At 51.9% G+C, this 16860-nt stretch overlaps 6 protein-coding genes across 6 annotated transcripts; 4 read left to right on the top strand and 2 right to left on the bottom strand.

Moving 5' to 3' along the window:
- Nucleotides 1–600: 600 nt before the first annotated feature.
- On the bottom strand, nt 601–2325 carry K460DRAFT_406715 (uncharacterized protein; the record flags this gene model as incomplete). Its single annotated transcript, XM_040936989.1, has 2 exons — nt 601–963; nt 1015–2325. The coding sequence occupies 2 exons, from the start codon at nt 2323–2325 to the stop codon at nt 601–603; spliced, it is 1674 nt and encodes a 557-aa protein (XP_040789077.1).
- Nucleotides 2326–4197: 1872 nt separating this feature from the next.
- On the top strand, nt 4198–4475 carry K460DRAFT_282602 (uncharacterized protein; the record flags this gene model as incomplete). The annotated part of the gene is made up of 2 exons (XM_040928583.1): nt 4198–4360; nt 4420–4475. 2 exons carry the CDS (start codon nt 4198–4200, stop codon nt 4473–4475), a joined length of 219 nt encoding a protein of 72 aa, XP_040789078.1.
- A 935-nt stretch (nt 4476–5410) lies between these two features.
- Nucleotides 5411–6907, top strand: K460DRAFT_367273 (uncharacterized protein). Its single transcript, XM_040933547.1, has one exon. The coding sequence runs from the start codon at nt 5497–5499 to the stop codon at nt 6577–6579; it is 1083 nt and encodes a 360-aa protein (XP_040789079.1). The 5' UTR covers nt 5411–5496; the 3' UTR covers nt 6580–6907.
- Nucleotides 6908–8653: 1746 nt separating this feature from the next.
- K460DRAFT_386719 (uncharacterized protein) lies at nt 8654–11258 on the top strand (the record flags this gene model as incomplete). The annotated part of the gene is made up of 3 exons (XM_040935619.1): nt 8654–9052; nt 9105–9398; nt 9452–11258. Exons 1-3 carry the CDS (start codon nt 8988–8990, stop codon nt 11256–11258), a joined length of 2166 nt encoding a protein of 721 aa, XP_040789080.1. The 5' UTR covers nt 8654–8987.
- Nucleotides 11259–12964: 1706 nt separating this feature from the next.
- Nucleotides 12965–14941, top strand: K460DRAFT_377695 (PTR2-domain-containing protein; the record flags this gene model as incomplete). Its single annotated transcript, XM_040934999.1, has 3 exons — nt 12965–13642; nt 13707–14205; nt 14259–14941. The coding sequence occupies 3 exons, from the start codon at nt 12965–12967 to the stop codon at nt 14939–14941; spliced, it is 1860 nt and encodes a 619-aa protein (XP_040789081.1).
- Nucleotides 14942–15330: 389 nt separating this feature from the next.
- K460DRAFT_367277 (uncharacterized protein) lies at nt 15331–16700 on the bottom strand. The gene has a single exon (XM_040933548.1). The coding sequence runs from the start codon at nt 16612–16614 to the stop codon at nt 15790–15792; it is 825 nt and encodes a 274-aa protein (XP_040789082.1). The 5' UTR covers nt 16615–16700; the 3' UTR covers nt 15331–15789.
- Between the last annotated feature and the right edge of the window lie 160 nt (nt 16701–16860).

The following is a 16860-nucleotide window of genomic DNA, read 5'->3' on the forward strand; positions in this document are numbered from 1 at the left end:
TATCTCAGCTCGTTTAAATTGTGATCCGGGCATAGTCATGCCTTCTTCCATAATATCGATACTGCTTCCTCAATTTAACATGAACACCTTTAGCCCATCCAGGCAGATTCTGCAGTATCTCGAAGCAGGGACCAAATCTGTCTTCTGCTGTAGTGTGTCATCATATGAGCTCCCATGCGACTGGGAATCGCCGTTCCCGTCTTCGCCATCCAAGTGGCTTCTGATCTTATCCTCTATTATCATCCCAGCCTCGCTAAGTCTGCTCTGAGTCCTGTAATCCATCTTCCTTATGTCTTCTTCGACTCATACGCGAAATCACACTCGCTGTCTGGGCACTGATCCTACTTGAGGTCGTTATCATATCGGTCCACGGCGCTTGCGCGTCTGTCCGGCCATCTTATCCAGAAAGGGACGACCCTAAGGTTCAGGTACTTTCACACAGTCGAGAAACTGTACCTCACCACCAATCAACGGCGCAGGTTGTGTCGAGATTTGATCGATCGAAGAAGGAAGCTCGACAAGAGGACGAATACTGTCCAGACAAAACGCCCATGACATGTGACGGGAGTGATGTGCACCAAATAAAAGTCTCCAGTCTCTTCAATAGGTGCCATCCATGCTCATACTCGTCGGAAGGGTAGGCGACAGGGGCGCAATAGCTGTGAATTTCGGATAGCTGGACGGTGCGGACATGGATCTGTCATGCCATTCCTCATGATCCTCCTCGGGTGAAGAAACATCGAGCATTTTCTGGGGCGAACCGGTAGCAAGACCAAGCGTGCTTAACTTGCTCTGCAGGATGTTCATGACCGCAGGGTTTCCACCGCGAAAAGAAGAGAGTACTTGAGATAGCGAGTGGATGAGGTCTCGAGGTCCTAGGCAGAACTGCGATTCATGATTCATCGAAGGCATGATCATCATAACGTCCGCGAGCGAGTTGGCAACGTCGAAGAGCTTAGACTCCTGCATCGCTCGTTAGTATAGCTTCCTATTAGTCTGGTCTGGTGATCTTACCATGCCAGGTCCATGTGCTTCTATGCTCTGCCGCGAAAGACTGCTCAGGTTACTGAGCACATTTTGCGCGACTTTCGCCGGAAAAGAGAAGGAGAATCCCTCGTTCTGGTCTGCGCTACTCAGGTTGGTCACATTGAGTGCATGTTGCCACAAAAATATGCGCATCCATTGCTGCGTCATTGTAATATCGGCGCGCTGAAGTTCGTTCTCTAGACTGAGAGGGCTATCATCACTACTAAGCTGCTGTTGAGCCAGGGCAAGAGCGCTTCGAACGGTGGCCGGGTCCGCTGTAATGGTGGCATCCAGGATATTGAAAAGACGGCAGAGCTGGACAAAGGCAGGCGTGACTGAACCATCGTTCAGGTTCTCCAGTGGTGGGAGGTCGGGTGCTCGCTTCAGTATGGTCGGCACATCGTGCTGGAGAGAATGTGCCCTTTCAGTGATGAAAAGCAACCAGTACACCCTCAGAATGTGTTGCATTTCGCCGGCGGCCATAGCTTGGTAGTGCGTAGTCTTGTGCAAACCAAGGATATGTGCCTTCACGATGGCTTCTCCTAACAGAACAGTCGAAACGTTCATGCGGCCGATGTTTGCGAAATAGACGTGTAGAAAGAAGCTGCTCAGTAAAGAGAACATGGTAACATTCTCCATATGGTCCGACTCGTTCCGCGCCTTCTTGGCCTCTCCTTCGAATGCAGCGCTTGAGACCCGGTAGTGACCTTCAACAGGATCTCCCAACTCGGCGTCGATGGAGAACTGGCTCACTATGGCAGCGCAGATGGCCGTCGCAAGTGCATAGGCTTCTACGTCGTCCGGTTGAGTGAGAAGGCGAGCAGTCAATGCTTCGGCGTCTACAACAGGCCATATACCGTATCCCCGGGCCTGATAGATGTCCAAGTAGTGCGAGATACACGATGTCGATATTCTCTGGGGCTCTCTTTGCCCCGCCGTAAGAGGCGGACTGAGCATATCTGGCCATGCCTTGCCATCAATGTCTAGCTCGGCAACAGGAACAAATGGGTCGATGTAAGGGAATTCGGTCGTCACTGGGCTTCCAGCATCGAGGCTTGTTTCGCTGTTGCTTCTCGATTCGTCCTGGCTGCTTTTGCTGCGCTGCTGTAGTCTCCTGATAGCGGCTTCTGTCGTTCGACGAGGCCCCTTGGGTCCAGACTTGCCATGGGTCTTGAGATAGGTGCATTCCCAACTTGCAGCCTCACATCGTGAACAGGGCTGGTTGCCGTCGCATCGTATTTTCCGAACAGCACAAGGGTCACATGCTCGTCGTGTACCCTTCCGTGGAGCCGTAGTCATTTTCAGAGCCAACAACCACGCTTGCGGTAGTGACGTACGAGCAGAGAGTGCTCGTGAGGCACGTGAGGCACCGGGAAGTCTTACTTAACTCGTCATCGCACAGCTCACTTGGCGCACCAGCAGAAGAGGATGGAGAAGGCTAAACGTAGATGCACCAGGGGGGGATTTCGCAAACGATTAAGAGACGAGTCAGGCACAACAGCGTTGACCTGCCGAACAGTAGTTGTGCGAAAAGCTTTGCGACTGATGTTGGAAACAAAAGGTGGAGATGCGGCTGCTTTTCGGTGGATCCTTCCCCGTTTGAGAATGTATACGCCAACCAATCAGCTGGCCACCGCACACATTTCCTCTAAACCCCATGTTGGGAAAAAAATGGGTCAGTCTGGATGCGAGAAAAAAACTCTTTCCTCTTGGATGCGGACATGTAAGGAACACTTTTTGTCGTTGCTCACCGGCGACACCCGATATGTCGTGCTGGAGAAGAAGCGCACGGACGATCAGCCGATAGTATTGGGCTTGAGGCGCATGAGGCCAGAAGGTGTGTGGTGTTGAAGGCTGGATCTAGCTCCGGCGCAGATGCAATGAACGACTGGCGGGGTGGGAATGAGCAGTTTATTAGTGTAGTTCCAACGCGTGGCAAAAGCATGTTTGATCATGGGTTCTGCAAGGGAACTACGGTCGTTTCCAAGTCTCTTCGACGCATGTTTGGGGTTCGGGCGTATGTGAAGTGGAGAGATGGATGAAGCTGCACCACATTGGCGAGAAGATGAGGCGGGGTGGCGTGGACGTAATCATCGTCGCCCTAGCCGCTTTTGGACGACGCACCAAACGTCAAGAATGGCACTATCTTCTACACAAACATGTCAAAGTGCAAGGTCGATAATTCATTCGGCGACGAAGTGAGTTGCGAAATTTATAGATAAAGGAGGGGACGAGGCCTGTGCAAAGAGCAGCGCCAGAAGGCAAAGCAATACTCGAGAATGACCGTGCCATCGACTGTCCTAACTATACAGTCTTCGGTAAAGGAAGGTGTACAAACAAAAATGGAAGTGCAATACGAAGAGCTTTGGGGCCCTTCGTAGAGGCTTAGGTTTGAGTACTATAGACGTGTGCTCCATTTGGAAATCTGTTGGGAAACGCATAAGAGTATTCGAGGAACTTTGAAGCCTGTCTAGCTAACGCCCAGTAATTAAGTGTATCGCCAGGACTCGATTCGGCACGACTCCTTAGAGCGCATATAAACTCAGCACGATGACTGTGAATGTAAGAAATAACCTCAACAGCAAGACCACATGCAAAAACACCCTCCTCATAGATATTGAAACGGCAACAACGCAACATCACAAGCAACTCGAACCCGAGGTGCAAAGAACAGTACGAGATTTTTAATCTGGTAGAATCATTAGCGGGACGTCGAGCCTCGCTATGAGTTCAGGAGATACGAAAATCCGGGGAAGATATATTAAACACCTCGCTAATAACCGCCACCCAATATATGCATATGAACGCTCATCTCTAAAGGCCATTCGCAAGGTATTGCATTGGCCAATCTTGTGAAAAGAAGATAATGTCCTGGCAAACATCCAGAACGGTTCGTACTTTTTTACTGCTAGTCCTAGGATGTGGATTGGTCAAATTCTTGGTCTAGCTAGATGTACAATGGCTTGATCTATCTATAACTCGCAGTGTCCATACTCTAAACACTGATAGATACTGCGAAGATGTCAGCGGCGTTCTAGATACGGGGCGTGGTGAATATATAAATGCTCGGATCGTCGCTGCTTGATCAGACACCAAGACACAACAACATCCCTTCAATCCCTCTCCATATCAAACCCCTCCAAATATTCAGTCCGACCGTTAGTCGTCGATATGAAGCTCCTCGTCGTCGTCGCCGCGATTACTTCGCTCGTCCTCGGAGCCCCCAAAGATCCTTACCCAGCTCCCTGTGGACGATCTGATCCGTCCGGTATATGCACAACGAAGCCGACCTGCAATAAGAAGGGGGGTTTCTACGTTCAGAGAGATTGCACGTGTACGTTTTTGGTGAAATTCGTTTGTGAGACTTACACTGACTTCGCGTCTGCACATTAGTCTACAACGTCCTGGACATCGGATGCTGCTATGACATCCCCGAGAAGAAGCAGTAGAAGTAGATTATGGAGGACATAGCATGAGCCGCGAAGAAACAGAGGAATATCTTTACAGATACTGCACAATAAGAAGCTTTTACCAACTATCGTAGCCATCAAAGGGGCCTTGCACGTCGAAGCAGGTTAATGTGTGATGACAGTGACGTAACCCGTGAACTATACACGTTACTCCGCAGAGGTTCAGCTACTCCGTGCAGCGTATCACTCAAGCACGGCACTATCCTCGGTGTGATGTATTGTCTATATCTTCAAAAGGACTCATCATTCAAGACGTATGTTTTCGAAGTAAGGAATGGGTGAAGGGAGGGACAGATCCGAGGCTAGTTATGTAAGCGTGGCTCTCGGCAGGCCTTCGGACGTCATCGGAAAAGACTCCGCATTCCTCCGGAATAATTTTCGGCTTCATGACTGTCGACTCCGCAAATGCAGAAACACTCTGAATCCACCTCTTCATCTCTGAATAACTTCATCGCAGCACCGGGCATCGCTGTATTTGCGCCGGCGCGCTTTTCTTTCACCGACTGACACCTGTCACGAGCATTTTGTTCCGAAGCTGCCCGAAACAAAGTCTACAATTGAAACAATTTTAACAAGCCACATGATGGATCCAGATCCAATGAGGAAATCGCGTCTGACGTTGTGAGCACCACGATAACGTCAGCGACGCGTCGGAGACAATTTTCGATGTACGTTGTGCGATTATTTTGTCCACGCCCAGAGACCTACCATCGTGTTCTGTAACCGGAGTATATAGCTATCACACGCCGACATCTGCTATTATGCGACACCTCCTAGATGATCCGTTTTTTGAAGATGCACAAGGTCATAGCACTAATTGTCACACGCTCACCCCTCCATCTTTCACCATGCCTTGTCTTTTGATCTTTGCTCAACCTGCGCTAAACTTGTTCTTCATTTCCAGAAGCGCGGCAACCAACTCTGATCGCTTATCGAAAGGATCAGCCAAGCGCCCATAAAACCAGTCAAACAATTACCGTGGTGTTGAAAAAGTCCTAGGATGAAGCGCAAGCGGTCGCCGGAGCTGGCCTCGGTCGAAAGCCGCAAGAAAGCATCGCAGCACTCGCTAAATGATGTGTCAATATCATGCCTATTTGTCCGGATCCTCCAACAGTACGAATTACTCGCATCAGTCGCGTCTAGTCTATTTCCAGAGGACCTCCTAGCTCTAGCGCTATCTTCGAAGGCTATCTATCATGCGATCTTTCCACGACCATGCAGTCTAGAGAACCTGCTAGGGAAGCTAAGCTGCCCAGGCAAAGGTATTCAGATTCGGCAAAAGCACCATAAGAAATCTAGTTTCTTCTACGCCTACGATTGCAACGAGTACGTCCAGTGCGGCGCAACAAGCGGTCGAATAGAATCACGTCCGTGCCTCAATTGCAAGGTTACCACTTGCGATGAGTGTCGCGTCCATTGCGTGTATCAAAGTCACTACGAAAAGCCCAGTGACCCCGATGAGCTGCCCAATTTCAGCGGCTTCGTCTTACTTTCCCCTCTCGAGGTACCTATCATGAGCCCACAACACTTGACGCTTGATCACCAGCTCCCGGGGCCACTCTGGCAGAATCCAGCAAACGGTCAAGGTGGCCCGTATCATGACCAAGGTTTCATCGACGTTCCCTTCGACGATGACACTTTTGGCCCACCAGAGTTCGTGGAAGATATCCTGAACTTGAATCTCGGACAACATTCATTGGCTCTCTCCGTCTCTTCGAATGTACCTGACCCGTCCCCGGTCCTCCAGGCCTTCTATCAAGTCACTGAGCAGCGAAAGCGCTTTTTTTGCGACCTTTGCCTCCCACCCACTCTTCTGAAATGTTCCGAAGGCATCCAGCCTAAGCTATGCCACTGTACTCTTAGAGGCAGGTTCCTCGATCGTTGGTTGTGTCTGCGATGTTATGAGACGGAAGAAGCGGCCATCTCGAAAACATACTCCACACATCGTGATCACCATGCTTGTGGACGCAGCTCAGATCGCGTTGTCTGCCAGTGGTGCTGGGGATTGGTGCTGGAACCAAAAGATGAACCCGAGACTGCCGAGCTGGGCAGTGATCCCAGCACTACAGAGAGCTCTTCGTAACTCTTATTTGGTTTATCATTGTCGCCTAAGGAAATGGGCGCGTGCTTTCAGTAAGCACCGTACTAAGGACCACTTATATCCTATCTAGTGGGCTTTGTAAGAACACTTCATGAGACGCACAATCACTGGCGTTATTGAGGAAGTCATGTTCACAAAAGTATTGGAGTAACTATGGTGTTTATACCCTGGGTCTTCTAGTCGGTTGCTCTCCTCTCCCTTCTTGTATGATATTTTGTACGATTTCTGTATACGAATTGTTATGCTATTCCGCTTTCGAATCAATGAGAAACAAAGAATTGTGGCATAGCACGGCAATAAAAGTTTATGATGCGCCCTGCTCAAGTAGCCTAGGTCGACAGCTGATGCATGTAGCCCTCGTGAATGGTGAAAAATTATACCCAACTAAGTAGATTAGGGGTTGACACTATATATGCTAGCACTATGGCAGAAACAAGAGCTTTCTCTACTGCAGCGATGATGAGCAGCGTTGAATCATTGCGGTGTCGCTCCTGCCTCGCAGACTGGCGTCCACGTGATAGCGCGTTGTTCATAAGCGTGACGATACCGGCACACCAGCGTCTGGGATGACCTCACATATAGTGTCGCTCAACACGACCTGACCTGGGGCCCGGCCAAGCTCTACGACTCACATCTTTAGTAGCCATGAAGCTTCGCATCCGACATTCCTCGGCGGCCCTTCGAAGGGTCCAAACGGGCTACAACAGGACTCACGGCTCGAGGTCTTTAACTAAGCGCAGTGTTGACCAAAACGCAAGAGTCATTTTATTGCCCAAGGAGACAAAAACCTTTGAGGGTGAACAATACTAGACGAGGAAAGTCGTAAGCAGCGCCAAGTGCGTGGCGCACCCCGACGTCGGAGCGGAATGCCCTTATAGAGTCCAGGAGTTGGTGTTTGCCGTAGTTTGAGATTTACTCCGTCTTCCCACGGCAAGAAATTCGTACGACAAGGATGACGCACAGAGCCGTCGATGCGGGAATAAAGGAATGCGTAGAGCCAACACGAAGAGCAGAGGATCTATTAATGGCTGAATATGAAGGTACATGGAAAAAAGCAGGGTACAGGCGGAAAAGAAGTTGAGAGGGAAATCCTGGGAAGAGTATCGACCCCTTCGAAATAAAGCAACTCAGAAGAACGCACAAGATCCATGGGACAGGCTTGGTGCAACTCTACCGGCAACGTCGGAAGAGCCGGGTCATGAGGTGCACGTAGAAGTGCAGTCAGGGTTTCAGTACTGGAAAAGTCGGATGAAAGACTATCAGAAACGCAAGCGGTAATTCATCTTTAGCTTTCGATATGACGCTATCACAGTGTGACCTTGCGCGAACGCCTCCAAATCCTCGAGGATCCAAAATTACAACGGGCCTGACGATGGACCAACACTCCGCCTAGAACCTGGATGAACCTGGATGCATGGAACCCACCCTTATCAGTTGCGCACGAGCACGGTTGGTTGATACGAACCGTGCAGTCAATTGATTCGCAAGTTCTCTGGAAATCCTTCTAGCCCCCGCTTTATGGCCGGTAAGAATCCTGACCTTGATCAATGTGATCAAAGCTCCTCGATTATTGATGCCAGGCGAGGAAGGTGTTTAATTCGCCATTTGCTGACGCATAAGCGAATAATTGGATGTTGGTTGCACCCACCCAGAGGAGGATGTGCCTGCGGCTTGCTGGGACCGGAGTGTGCCGAGGCTGCTCATAATACGATATTCATCATCGATTGCGCCTCACCAGACCGAGCTGCACGCGCTGAACGCGAATCCTGCAGATGGTATGTATCGATTTGTAAGAGCCGATTTGCGATGGCGAACCCCGGTGGCCTCACCATCGCAGATATCTGACCTGCCTCTCTCGGCACGCCGTTTTGCCGCTACGGGATTGAGGATGACTGGCGCGACTTGGCCAACAGTGCCACCAATCTCGGCGCAAGCTTACATGCATGCACGTGAACGCTGCTAGTCCCACACCGCCAAGTCGCTCTGATTGCGGGGCTCTAATTGCGGGAGAGATGGAGCAAATTGCGATAGGAGGAAGAGGAACATGCTTTTCGGCGGCCCACCTAGGCCGAGCTTGTTTGCTCGCCCGCTACACTAGACATGAACAGGAAGGAGACATCGCAAGATGTGTTCATCTTTTGACATCTTTGGGATAGCAACGACCGGGAACAGGGCGAATGATGCCATCGGACCGGTTGAACATGCAAATGGCTACGACATGGGAGCCCGGGAACCGGTGCGACATGGACCTCGCTGGATAATGGTGCCTGGTCGCTTGCAGTGTGAACCCGGCAGCTCGTCATTCAAATAAGCTCGCTGCCGTTCCTGGAGCTCTTGCTTGACCATCGACCTCGTCCAATTGAGCTCTTACGAAGCTAGTCGTGTGAATAATGGCTCGTTACCTGGGACTCGCAACAGCGTTGGCTGCCACGAGCGCCCTCGCGTTCACTCCAGAGTGCGTATAACCCTAACAACTCAAGCGATGCATGCAATTGACACAAAGACAGGCAGCTCCTGAGCACCGTCCGTCGCGGCGCAGCTGATCCTAGCCCTGATGGCACAGTCGCGCTCTTTACCTGGTCGCAGTACTCCTTTGAAAAGAAGAAGAGCGCGTCGGGCTTGAATCTCATCGACCTCAAGTCGGGTAAAATCAGCGAATCTGGCTTGAATGCGTCAGAAGTCAACGAAGTCGCCTGGCTTCCGGGCACCGAGACTGGTATCATCTACATCAATGGTACCAACGAGGAGGTCCCTGGAGGTGTTACGTTGTGGATTGGAGACATCAAGACCCCCAACACTAGGTACGTGCTGTTGGCTATCCATTTCGTTGGAGTTGAGAGCTAACTAGTATCAGCACATTGGTCGCTTCTTTGGACGCGCCATACAGCGGCTTGAAGGTTGCCAACACCTCTTCTGGTGACCTGCATTTCTTGGTCAACACCCTGGCCTACCCCAATGGTACCGCAGTGAACCCCGAGACTGAGGTCACACCATCACACACTGGACGTCTGTACTCCAACGTATATGCACGCCACTGGGATACGTGGCTGAACAAGAACCGCTATGCGGTCTTCGCTGGGACTCTGTCGAAGAACAGCAGTTATGCATTGGCAGGCAAAGGTCTCCGCAACCTCAACCACGGAGTCAACTTCACTGCTACGCAGTCCGAGACGCCCATTCAGCCATTCGGCGATTCTGGCGACTATGACCTCAGCCCCGATGGTTCCCTGTACGCTTTCGTCAGCAAGGCCCCTCAACTGAACAAGGCCAACTACACTGCCAGCTACACCTACGTTGGCGCATTCGCCAGCTCAGAGGTTCCGGTCGCGTTCAACGGCCCCGACTCCAAGGCTTTCAAGGCTGGTCACCAGGGCGCGTCTGGATTGCCGTCGTTCTCCACCGATAGCTCCAAGCTCGCCTACGTCCAACAGGATGAAGATTACTATGAGTCGGACAGATGGATCCTTTACACTGTCGATGTTGCCGTTAAGGGTAGCAAGGTCGCCGTCACCAACTGGAAGAGTTTGAGTGCTGGCTTCGATCGCTGGGTCCAAGGACCTCTGACCTGGGATGCGGACAGCAAGTCCATCTACGTTACTGCCGAGGACTACGCTCGTGTGAAGATTTTCAACTTCCCTATCACGGCCGACAAGAACTTCGTGCCTAAGCCATTGACATCGAACACTACGGTCAGCTCGTTCTCGCTTCTGCCCGACTCTTCTCTCTTCGTGACAGGCACCGCTATTTGGACCCCTACCGAGTACTACACCGTCACCAATGGAACCAAGAAGACTTTGTTCGACGCATCCACCGTGGACAAGAACCTCGCTGGTCTCGGCTCGCACACCGTCTCTGAGGTCTTCTTCAATGGCTCCAACCCCAAGCTCAACCAGCAATTGCACGCCGTCGTCGTCAAGCCCACATTCTACGTCAAGAACCAAACCTACCCTCTTGCTTTCATTATCCACGGCGGTCCTCAAGGTGCGAACATGAACAGCTGGTCAAACCGCTGGAACCCCCAAGTCTGGGCTGATCAGGGTTATATCGTCGTTGCGCCCAACCCAACTGGATCCACTGGTTTCGGTCAATTCCTCACTGATTCTATCCAGGGCCAGTGGGGCGGCTGGCCATACTATGATCTCGTCAATGCCTGGGAATACATCAACAAGAACCTTGCCGATGTTGACACCAAGAACGGCATTGCAGCTGGTGCCTCTTACGGAGGTTACATGACGAACTGGATCCAGTCAAACGACCTAGGCAAGAAGTTCAAGGCCCTCGTTACCCACGACGGTATCTCCAACACCGAGGCCGCCTGGGCAACTGAGGAGCTTTGGTTCATCCGCCACGACTACAACGGCTCGATCTGGAACTCTGATGCGTACAAGAAGTGGAACCCGCAGAACCACATTGCGAACTGGTCGACACCCCAATTCGTCGTCCACAACTCGCTCGACTACCGTCTGCCCGAGTCCGACGGCCTTGGGCTTTTCAACATCCTCCAGGCACGCGGTGTGCCATCGCGCTTCTTGAGCTTCCCTGATGAAAACCACTGGGTCCTCAAGCAGAAGAACAGCTTGTTCTGGCACAAGGAGATTTTCAACTGGATCAACCATTACTCCAAGGGCCAGCCTTTGGATGATGAGCCGATCGGCCATTAAAGCTGCATGGTGACGAATCAGTTGCGCCTGGTATAGGGTAGCATGACTAGTGATCACGCGAATGCGATTTAGCATGAAATAATGATAATGCTTATTCAATCTGAGCAATGCCTGAGGCGTTTCGTGTACCTGCTACTGACGTGCGTACTTTGAGCAAAGCAACGAATGATCTGTGAAACTAGCCTGTGCGAATAGCGACGAGCACGGATAGGGTTATCCCTGTTTACAACATTGGGATATGGTTAACTACTTACGTTTGATACATAGTCTACAGATATTTACAACCAGGTGTTCGGGAGAAGACATATGTTACATGCATCTGCTCCACATGCTTCAGACAACACTAGAATTGCTGAGGCTCCACTAATATCTGGATTCCTAGCGTGTGGTATCAAACACCATGTCTGGGCGCGCGATAGTGGGTCGTCTTGGTGAGCAAAAAAGACTTTACTCAAGATTCCAGAACCGTTTCCCTTGTCCATCTCGGCGATGAGCGCCTGGGCTAAGCTGTTGGTGCCACTCACGCCAAGTAGTGTGTCGTATTGCGCTCACTTCACGCTCACGCGCCTGCTCGTATGAGATTTCTAAAGGATGTTCCAAGGATGCCAAGAGGGCGGAAACAGCGCTATAGCAAATTTTGGGTATCCCCTTTACATGAAAGGCTGTGCCGCAAATGGGACTCTTCTAACAACAGAACAACTTCCGCTTGGTTCAAATCTCGCCAACCAGTGCTGGCAGGACTTTGTTGGTGTCGACTTGAAGATGGAGGGGATAGGCACATGCGCGCTGAGTCTTCGAGAAGTCGACCAGAAACAACGGGAGCCGGCAAACGGGCTGCTAGCCCCGATCTACATCGCAAGAGAGATGGCAAAAAATAGACGGTTGGAAAGAGTGGATTGGAGGGAACGGTTATCTGTTGTCAAAGGTCTTGTAGCTGCCTGTTTAGGTGTGATGCGTGCTCTTCACGGCGAATGTGGGGAACAGCCGAGGAGCTAACTGGAAACGCCCAGCCCGGCGGAGAGCTGGGCGCCAAGTCGGAGTGGCAGTGAATTTGGACCACCTCTTGAGTGCGCTGGAGATGAGGTGATGCTGGAGGCTTCGAAGTCGTCTCTCAAAAAGGGCTTTATATACAACAAGCTCCCCTCCAGTACTGTGTGATCACGCTCCAGAAGAGGGGTCCTCGACACCGAGTCCCCGCATTTAACCGGGGTGATACCACAGCATGTCGTCCAGATAAGAGGGGGCTAGGAGGCGGCTGGCGTGAATGGCTGGCGTCCCTGCGGCGTGTGATCAGCGGCGGTGCCAAGTCGAGAAGCAATGTCTTCGAGTGTTGGTATGGGTGGGCCTTAATTCTTCCCTGGCCTTGGCTCTGCCGAAGCTGGGACCGGAGTCGCTGTCGACGATTCGATTCGACTGATAGCGCCCTCGACATGTTCACGAGGGTGCCACCGGCTGCTAGCCTGACTGGTCTGGTTGCAATCTTGTAGCGCAAACTCACCTGCTCGAAACAGAGTACGACAAGGAAGACCAAGACACGCTTGAACGAGCTCGTTTGCCGCCGCCATGCAGCACGCGACTATTAATTTCACGCGATGCCCTGCCCTCCCTGGTCCTCCAGCAGGCAGCTCGTTCCCTCGGCTCGTGTATTGACCCAGAGCTTCAGTCTTCCGCTGTTCAACCGCCACACCTGAAGACGTCTGCCAACAATGGCTGCCAATTCAGCTTCCAATGCCGTCGACATGGCGCTTAGCCACGAGCCCAAAGTCGTGACGCCCCTCTATGAGGTTGGCGAAAAGCAGGCCCTTGCCCGCTCCAACACCACGGATAGCCACCACGACCCAACGCTCGTCGAATTCGAGGCCGATCTGGAGGGCGAGGAGCCCACCGCCGAGGAACTTAAGACGCTTCGCCGTGTCTCTGGCAAGATCCCTTGGGTTGCTTTCACCATCGCCTTTGTCGAGCTGTGCGAGCGCTTCGGCTACTATGGCTGCCAGGTGCTCTACACCAACTTTATCCAGCAGGACCTTCCTGTCATCGATGGTGTCCCCCAGACCACCGGTCGTGACCCACGTTCAGAAGGCCAGCCTGGCGCGTTGGGAATGGGCCAAAGGGCTTCGTTCGGTATCGGTCAATTCAACTCTTTCTGGTCCTATACCACGCCCATCATTGGCGCCATCATCGCCGACGAGTACCTCGGCCGCTTCAACACCATCTTCATCGCCATTGCCTTCTCCATTATCGGCCACATCCTACTCATCATCTCGGCCATTCCAGCAGTCCTGACCAGCGGCAAGGCCATCGCTCCCTTCATCCTCGGCGTCATCACCCTTGGGTTCGGAACCGGTGCCTTCAAGGCGAACATTTCCCCCTTGATCGCTGAACAGGTAAGCCGCTGCTTCAACTCGCCTTCTCCGTTTTGAATATTGCTAATCATGTCGCTCCTTTCAGTACCACCAAACCAAGCCGCGCGTCATCAAGGACCCCAAGACTGGCGAGCGCGTCATCTCAGACCCCAACATCACGCTCTCCAGAATCTTCCTCTACTTCTACATGTTCATCAACATCGGCTCGCTCACCGGCCAGCTGAGTATGGTGTACGTGGAAAAATACGTCGGTTTCTGGTGCGCCTATTTGCTGCCCACGATCATGTTCTGCTGTTGCCCCGTTGTCCTTTGGTTCTGCCGCAACAAGTATCACCGCAGCCCGCCTACGGGCTCTGTCTTGATCCGCGCTGTCAAGCTCCTGGGTCTCGCGATGAAGGGCAAATGGTCTGTCAACCCAATCCAGACGCGCAAGAACTTCAAGGGCGAGCGTTTCTGGGAAGATGTCAAGCCTAGCCATCTTGGTGCCAACAAGCCGAGCTGGATGCAGTTCGATGATGCTTGGGTTGACCAGGTTGCTCGTGGTCTGAGGGCCTGCTCTTGCTTCACTTGGATCCCACTTTACTGTAAGCTCTTGTTCCTGCTCTTCCTCTTCGCTCAGTACTAATGTATCTGCCAGGGCTCTCCTACAACCAGATGAACAACAATCTCACCTCGCAGGCTGCAACCATGACGCGCAACGGTGTCCCCAACGACGTTATCACGAACCTCAACCCCATCTCCCTCGTCATCTTCATTCCTATTGTGGATAAATTCCTCTATCCGGCTCTGCGCAAGGCCAACATCAAGTTCACGCCCATCAAGCGCATTGCCTTCGGCTTCGTGCTCGCTTCTTTCGCCATGGTGTCCGCCGCCGTCATCCAGCACTACATCTACGCGGAAGGTCCCTGCGGCACAGCCATGAACAGCTGCGACGACCCGGCTCCAATCAACGTCTGGACGCAATCCGTGCCCTATGTCCTCGTTGGTTTCTCCGAGATCTTCACATCCATCACTGGTCTAGAGTTCGCCTTTACCAAAGCACCAAAGAACATGCGGTCGCTCGTGACTTCTTACTGGCACTTCATGTCTGCCTTCTCCAACGCGCTGGGCCAGGCGTTCGTCTCGCTGTCCGAGGACCCGCTGCTTGTGTGGAATTACACGGCGGTTGCGATTCTCGCTTTTGTCGGTGGCATCCTCTTCTGGTTCCATCAGCGCAAGACGGATGCGCAAGAGGATAGCCTCAACATGTTGGCTGATTCCAAGTACGTCGGTCGCGATAAGAACCACAGCGCTGTCGAGGAGCCTGCGCACCACGCTTAGGCGCGGTTGGTTATGACTCATTCGTCATGGAATCCATGTCGAACGGAGAATGCGTGAGATGTCTAATGTTGGGTAGGCTTGCCACGTAAATGCGACATCGAGCAATGGATGTTGATGCGTCGGCAGCCATGAATGAGGAATGTCGATGATACCTATTTGTCTTTCGTAGCTTGTTAATGACGGAGACGAATACTCTCGCTATACCTGTACACCCAGTGTTCCTGACATGCCACAACGTGACGTTTTGCGGCTCATCCTCGTCCCTCTTGATTTTTTGCTTTGTCGATCTACTTTGCAACTGAGTCTAGATGTGATGTTTTTGTGCTGCAGTTGTAGTGTCTACGCCTAGGTTCCGCGATGCTCCGAACGGTCCCTCCCTTCAGCGACATCGGGTCGATCTAAGCTTTGCATGGGTTAGCGTCAACGCCTTGCATCTAGCCGGTGCACGTTGAGAGCGAAGCTTGGATAACCTGTGGTTCTTGTTGTCGCGAAGATTGAGATCTTTTAACTACCCTTTTCTTTGCTCTAGGAGTGAAGCGAAGGGAGCTAGGAGAAATAGACTAGGTATCACGTCTTGTTACGGAACAGAGTGAGTGACAGCATCAAACGGGATGATTCGAGTCAGAAGTTAATACAAGGTTTGGGGCGAGGCAGCAAACAGCTGTGTTGCGCTCTGGTGCCGTTGTTGCAAGCCTTCCGAGCCTCTTCTTGCATCCCGCGATTAATCTTATGACCACGGAGTGTCTATTCGGTCGCTAGTTGAGAGCGTACCCTGCCTATACAGTGTTATTCTCCGACTTTACCATACACTACTATGCTTGCGTTGATCGCTCTAGAGGGCGCTGGTTTCATGGCGAGGATATACCGTGCTCACTTGTATGCTTCACCTCCTCCGTATATCCTCTTAAACACACCTCACCGTTGTATACCACACACCTCACAACATTCGCAATACTCTTCTCCAATTTCTCAAAGTTGTAGTAAGTGAGGTTGTCCGCATCCGGAATACATTCTTGCCCTTCATCTAAACAGTCTTCTGCTGTAAAGTGGTCCGGGTTGCGGCTGTTACACAGAAATCTACCCTGGCTAGGCACACCAACTACAAAACTCTGTAGTATCTCGATGTTTGACAAGTTCCGAGGGTCCTTGCTCGGCCACGATTCGATCTGAAAGGGGACTGTGTCGAACCAGTTACCGGTGTACGCTGGACCGACGTGGACTCTATGATATGTTGTGATAGCTTTGAGGTACGTCTTTTTCTGTATCCACTGCTTCAGGTCCTCCAGACCGAAGAAGTCGGCTACAGCCAGCAGCTTGTTGTATCCTACGTAGTCGAACCCCTTCTCCTGAGTCCACAGTAGTGGGTATGTCGATGGTGTCCGGAGGTAGTTCAACAGCGTAGGGAAGACGTCTGGATCTGCGTCGACGGGCAGCGAGCCATCCGGCAGCAGTTCTATAGCGAAGCGCCCGCTTAAGATGCCTGAGAAGTAACCGCAATTCTGGAGAGTCGACTTTCGCGTTCGGAATTTACGGCCATCGACGTCGAGGGTTATAAGGTCGCCCGGGGGCAGCTCCGTGGGTCGCGGAATGTCGAGCGTGTGCTGCGACGGTGCCGAGGAAGCGTGCGCGGCATGCGAGGGGTCAATTTCCATAGCATTGAACGTGTTAGCCATGATATAAGAGGTTTTAAAGGTTTGCGCAAGCTAAGATGAACGATGCGTAGGCAATTGAGCGTGCGATGGGCAAGGACTGCACGACTAGGTGTAGCTGAGGGAAACTTCTCACGGCAGTACCGGTACACATGTGGACGCGCCGCGCTAACCATCCATCAACCTCGCTAAGAGAACTAACCTATTCCCAAACACACGCACTTTGGCATCGCAATTGACTAACTCTTCGGCCGCATTGAATACAATGGA

This window comes from Cucurbitaria berberidis (genome assembly GCF_010015615.1).
Source record: "Cucurbitaria berberidis CBS 394.84 unplaced genomic scaffold K460scaffold_3, whole genome shotgun sequence".
Taxonomy (NCBI): Eukaryota; Fungi; Ascomycota; class Dothideomycetes; order Pleosporales; family Cucurbitariaceae; genus Cucurbitaria; species Cucurbitaria berberidis.

Bases quoted from the DNA above. Each gene is read 5' to 3' on its own strand.
- K460DRAFT_367277 (XM_040933548.1), bottom strand. From the start codon at position 16,614: ATGGCTAACACGTTCAATGCTATGGAAATTGACCCCTCGCATGCCGCG.
- K460DRAFT_367273 (XM_040933547.1), top strand. From the start codon at position 5,497: ATGAAGCGCAAGCGGTCGCCGGAGCTGGCCTCGGTCGAAAGCCGCAAG.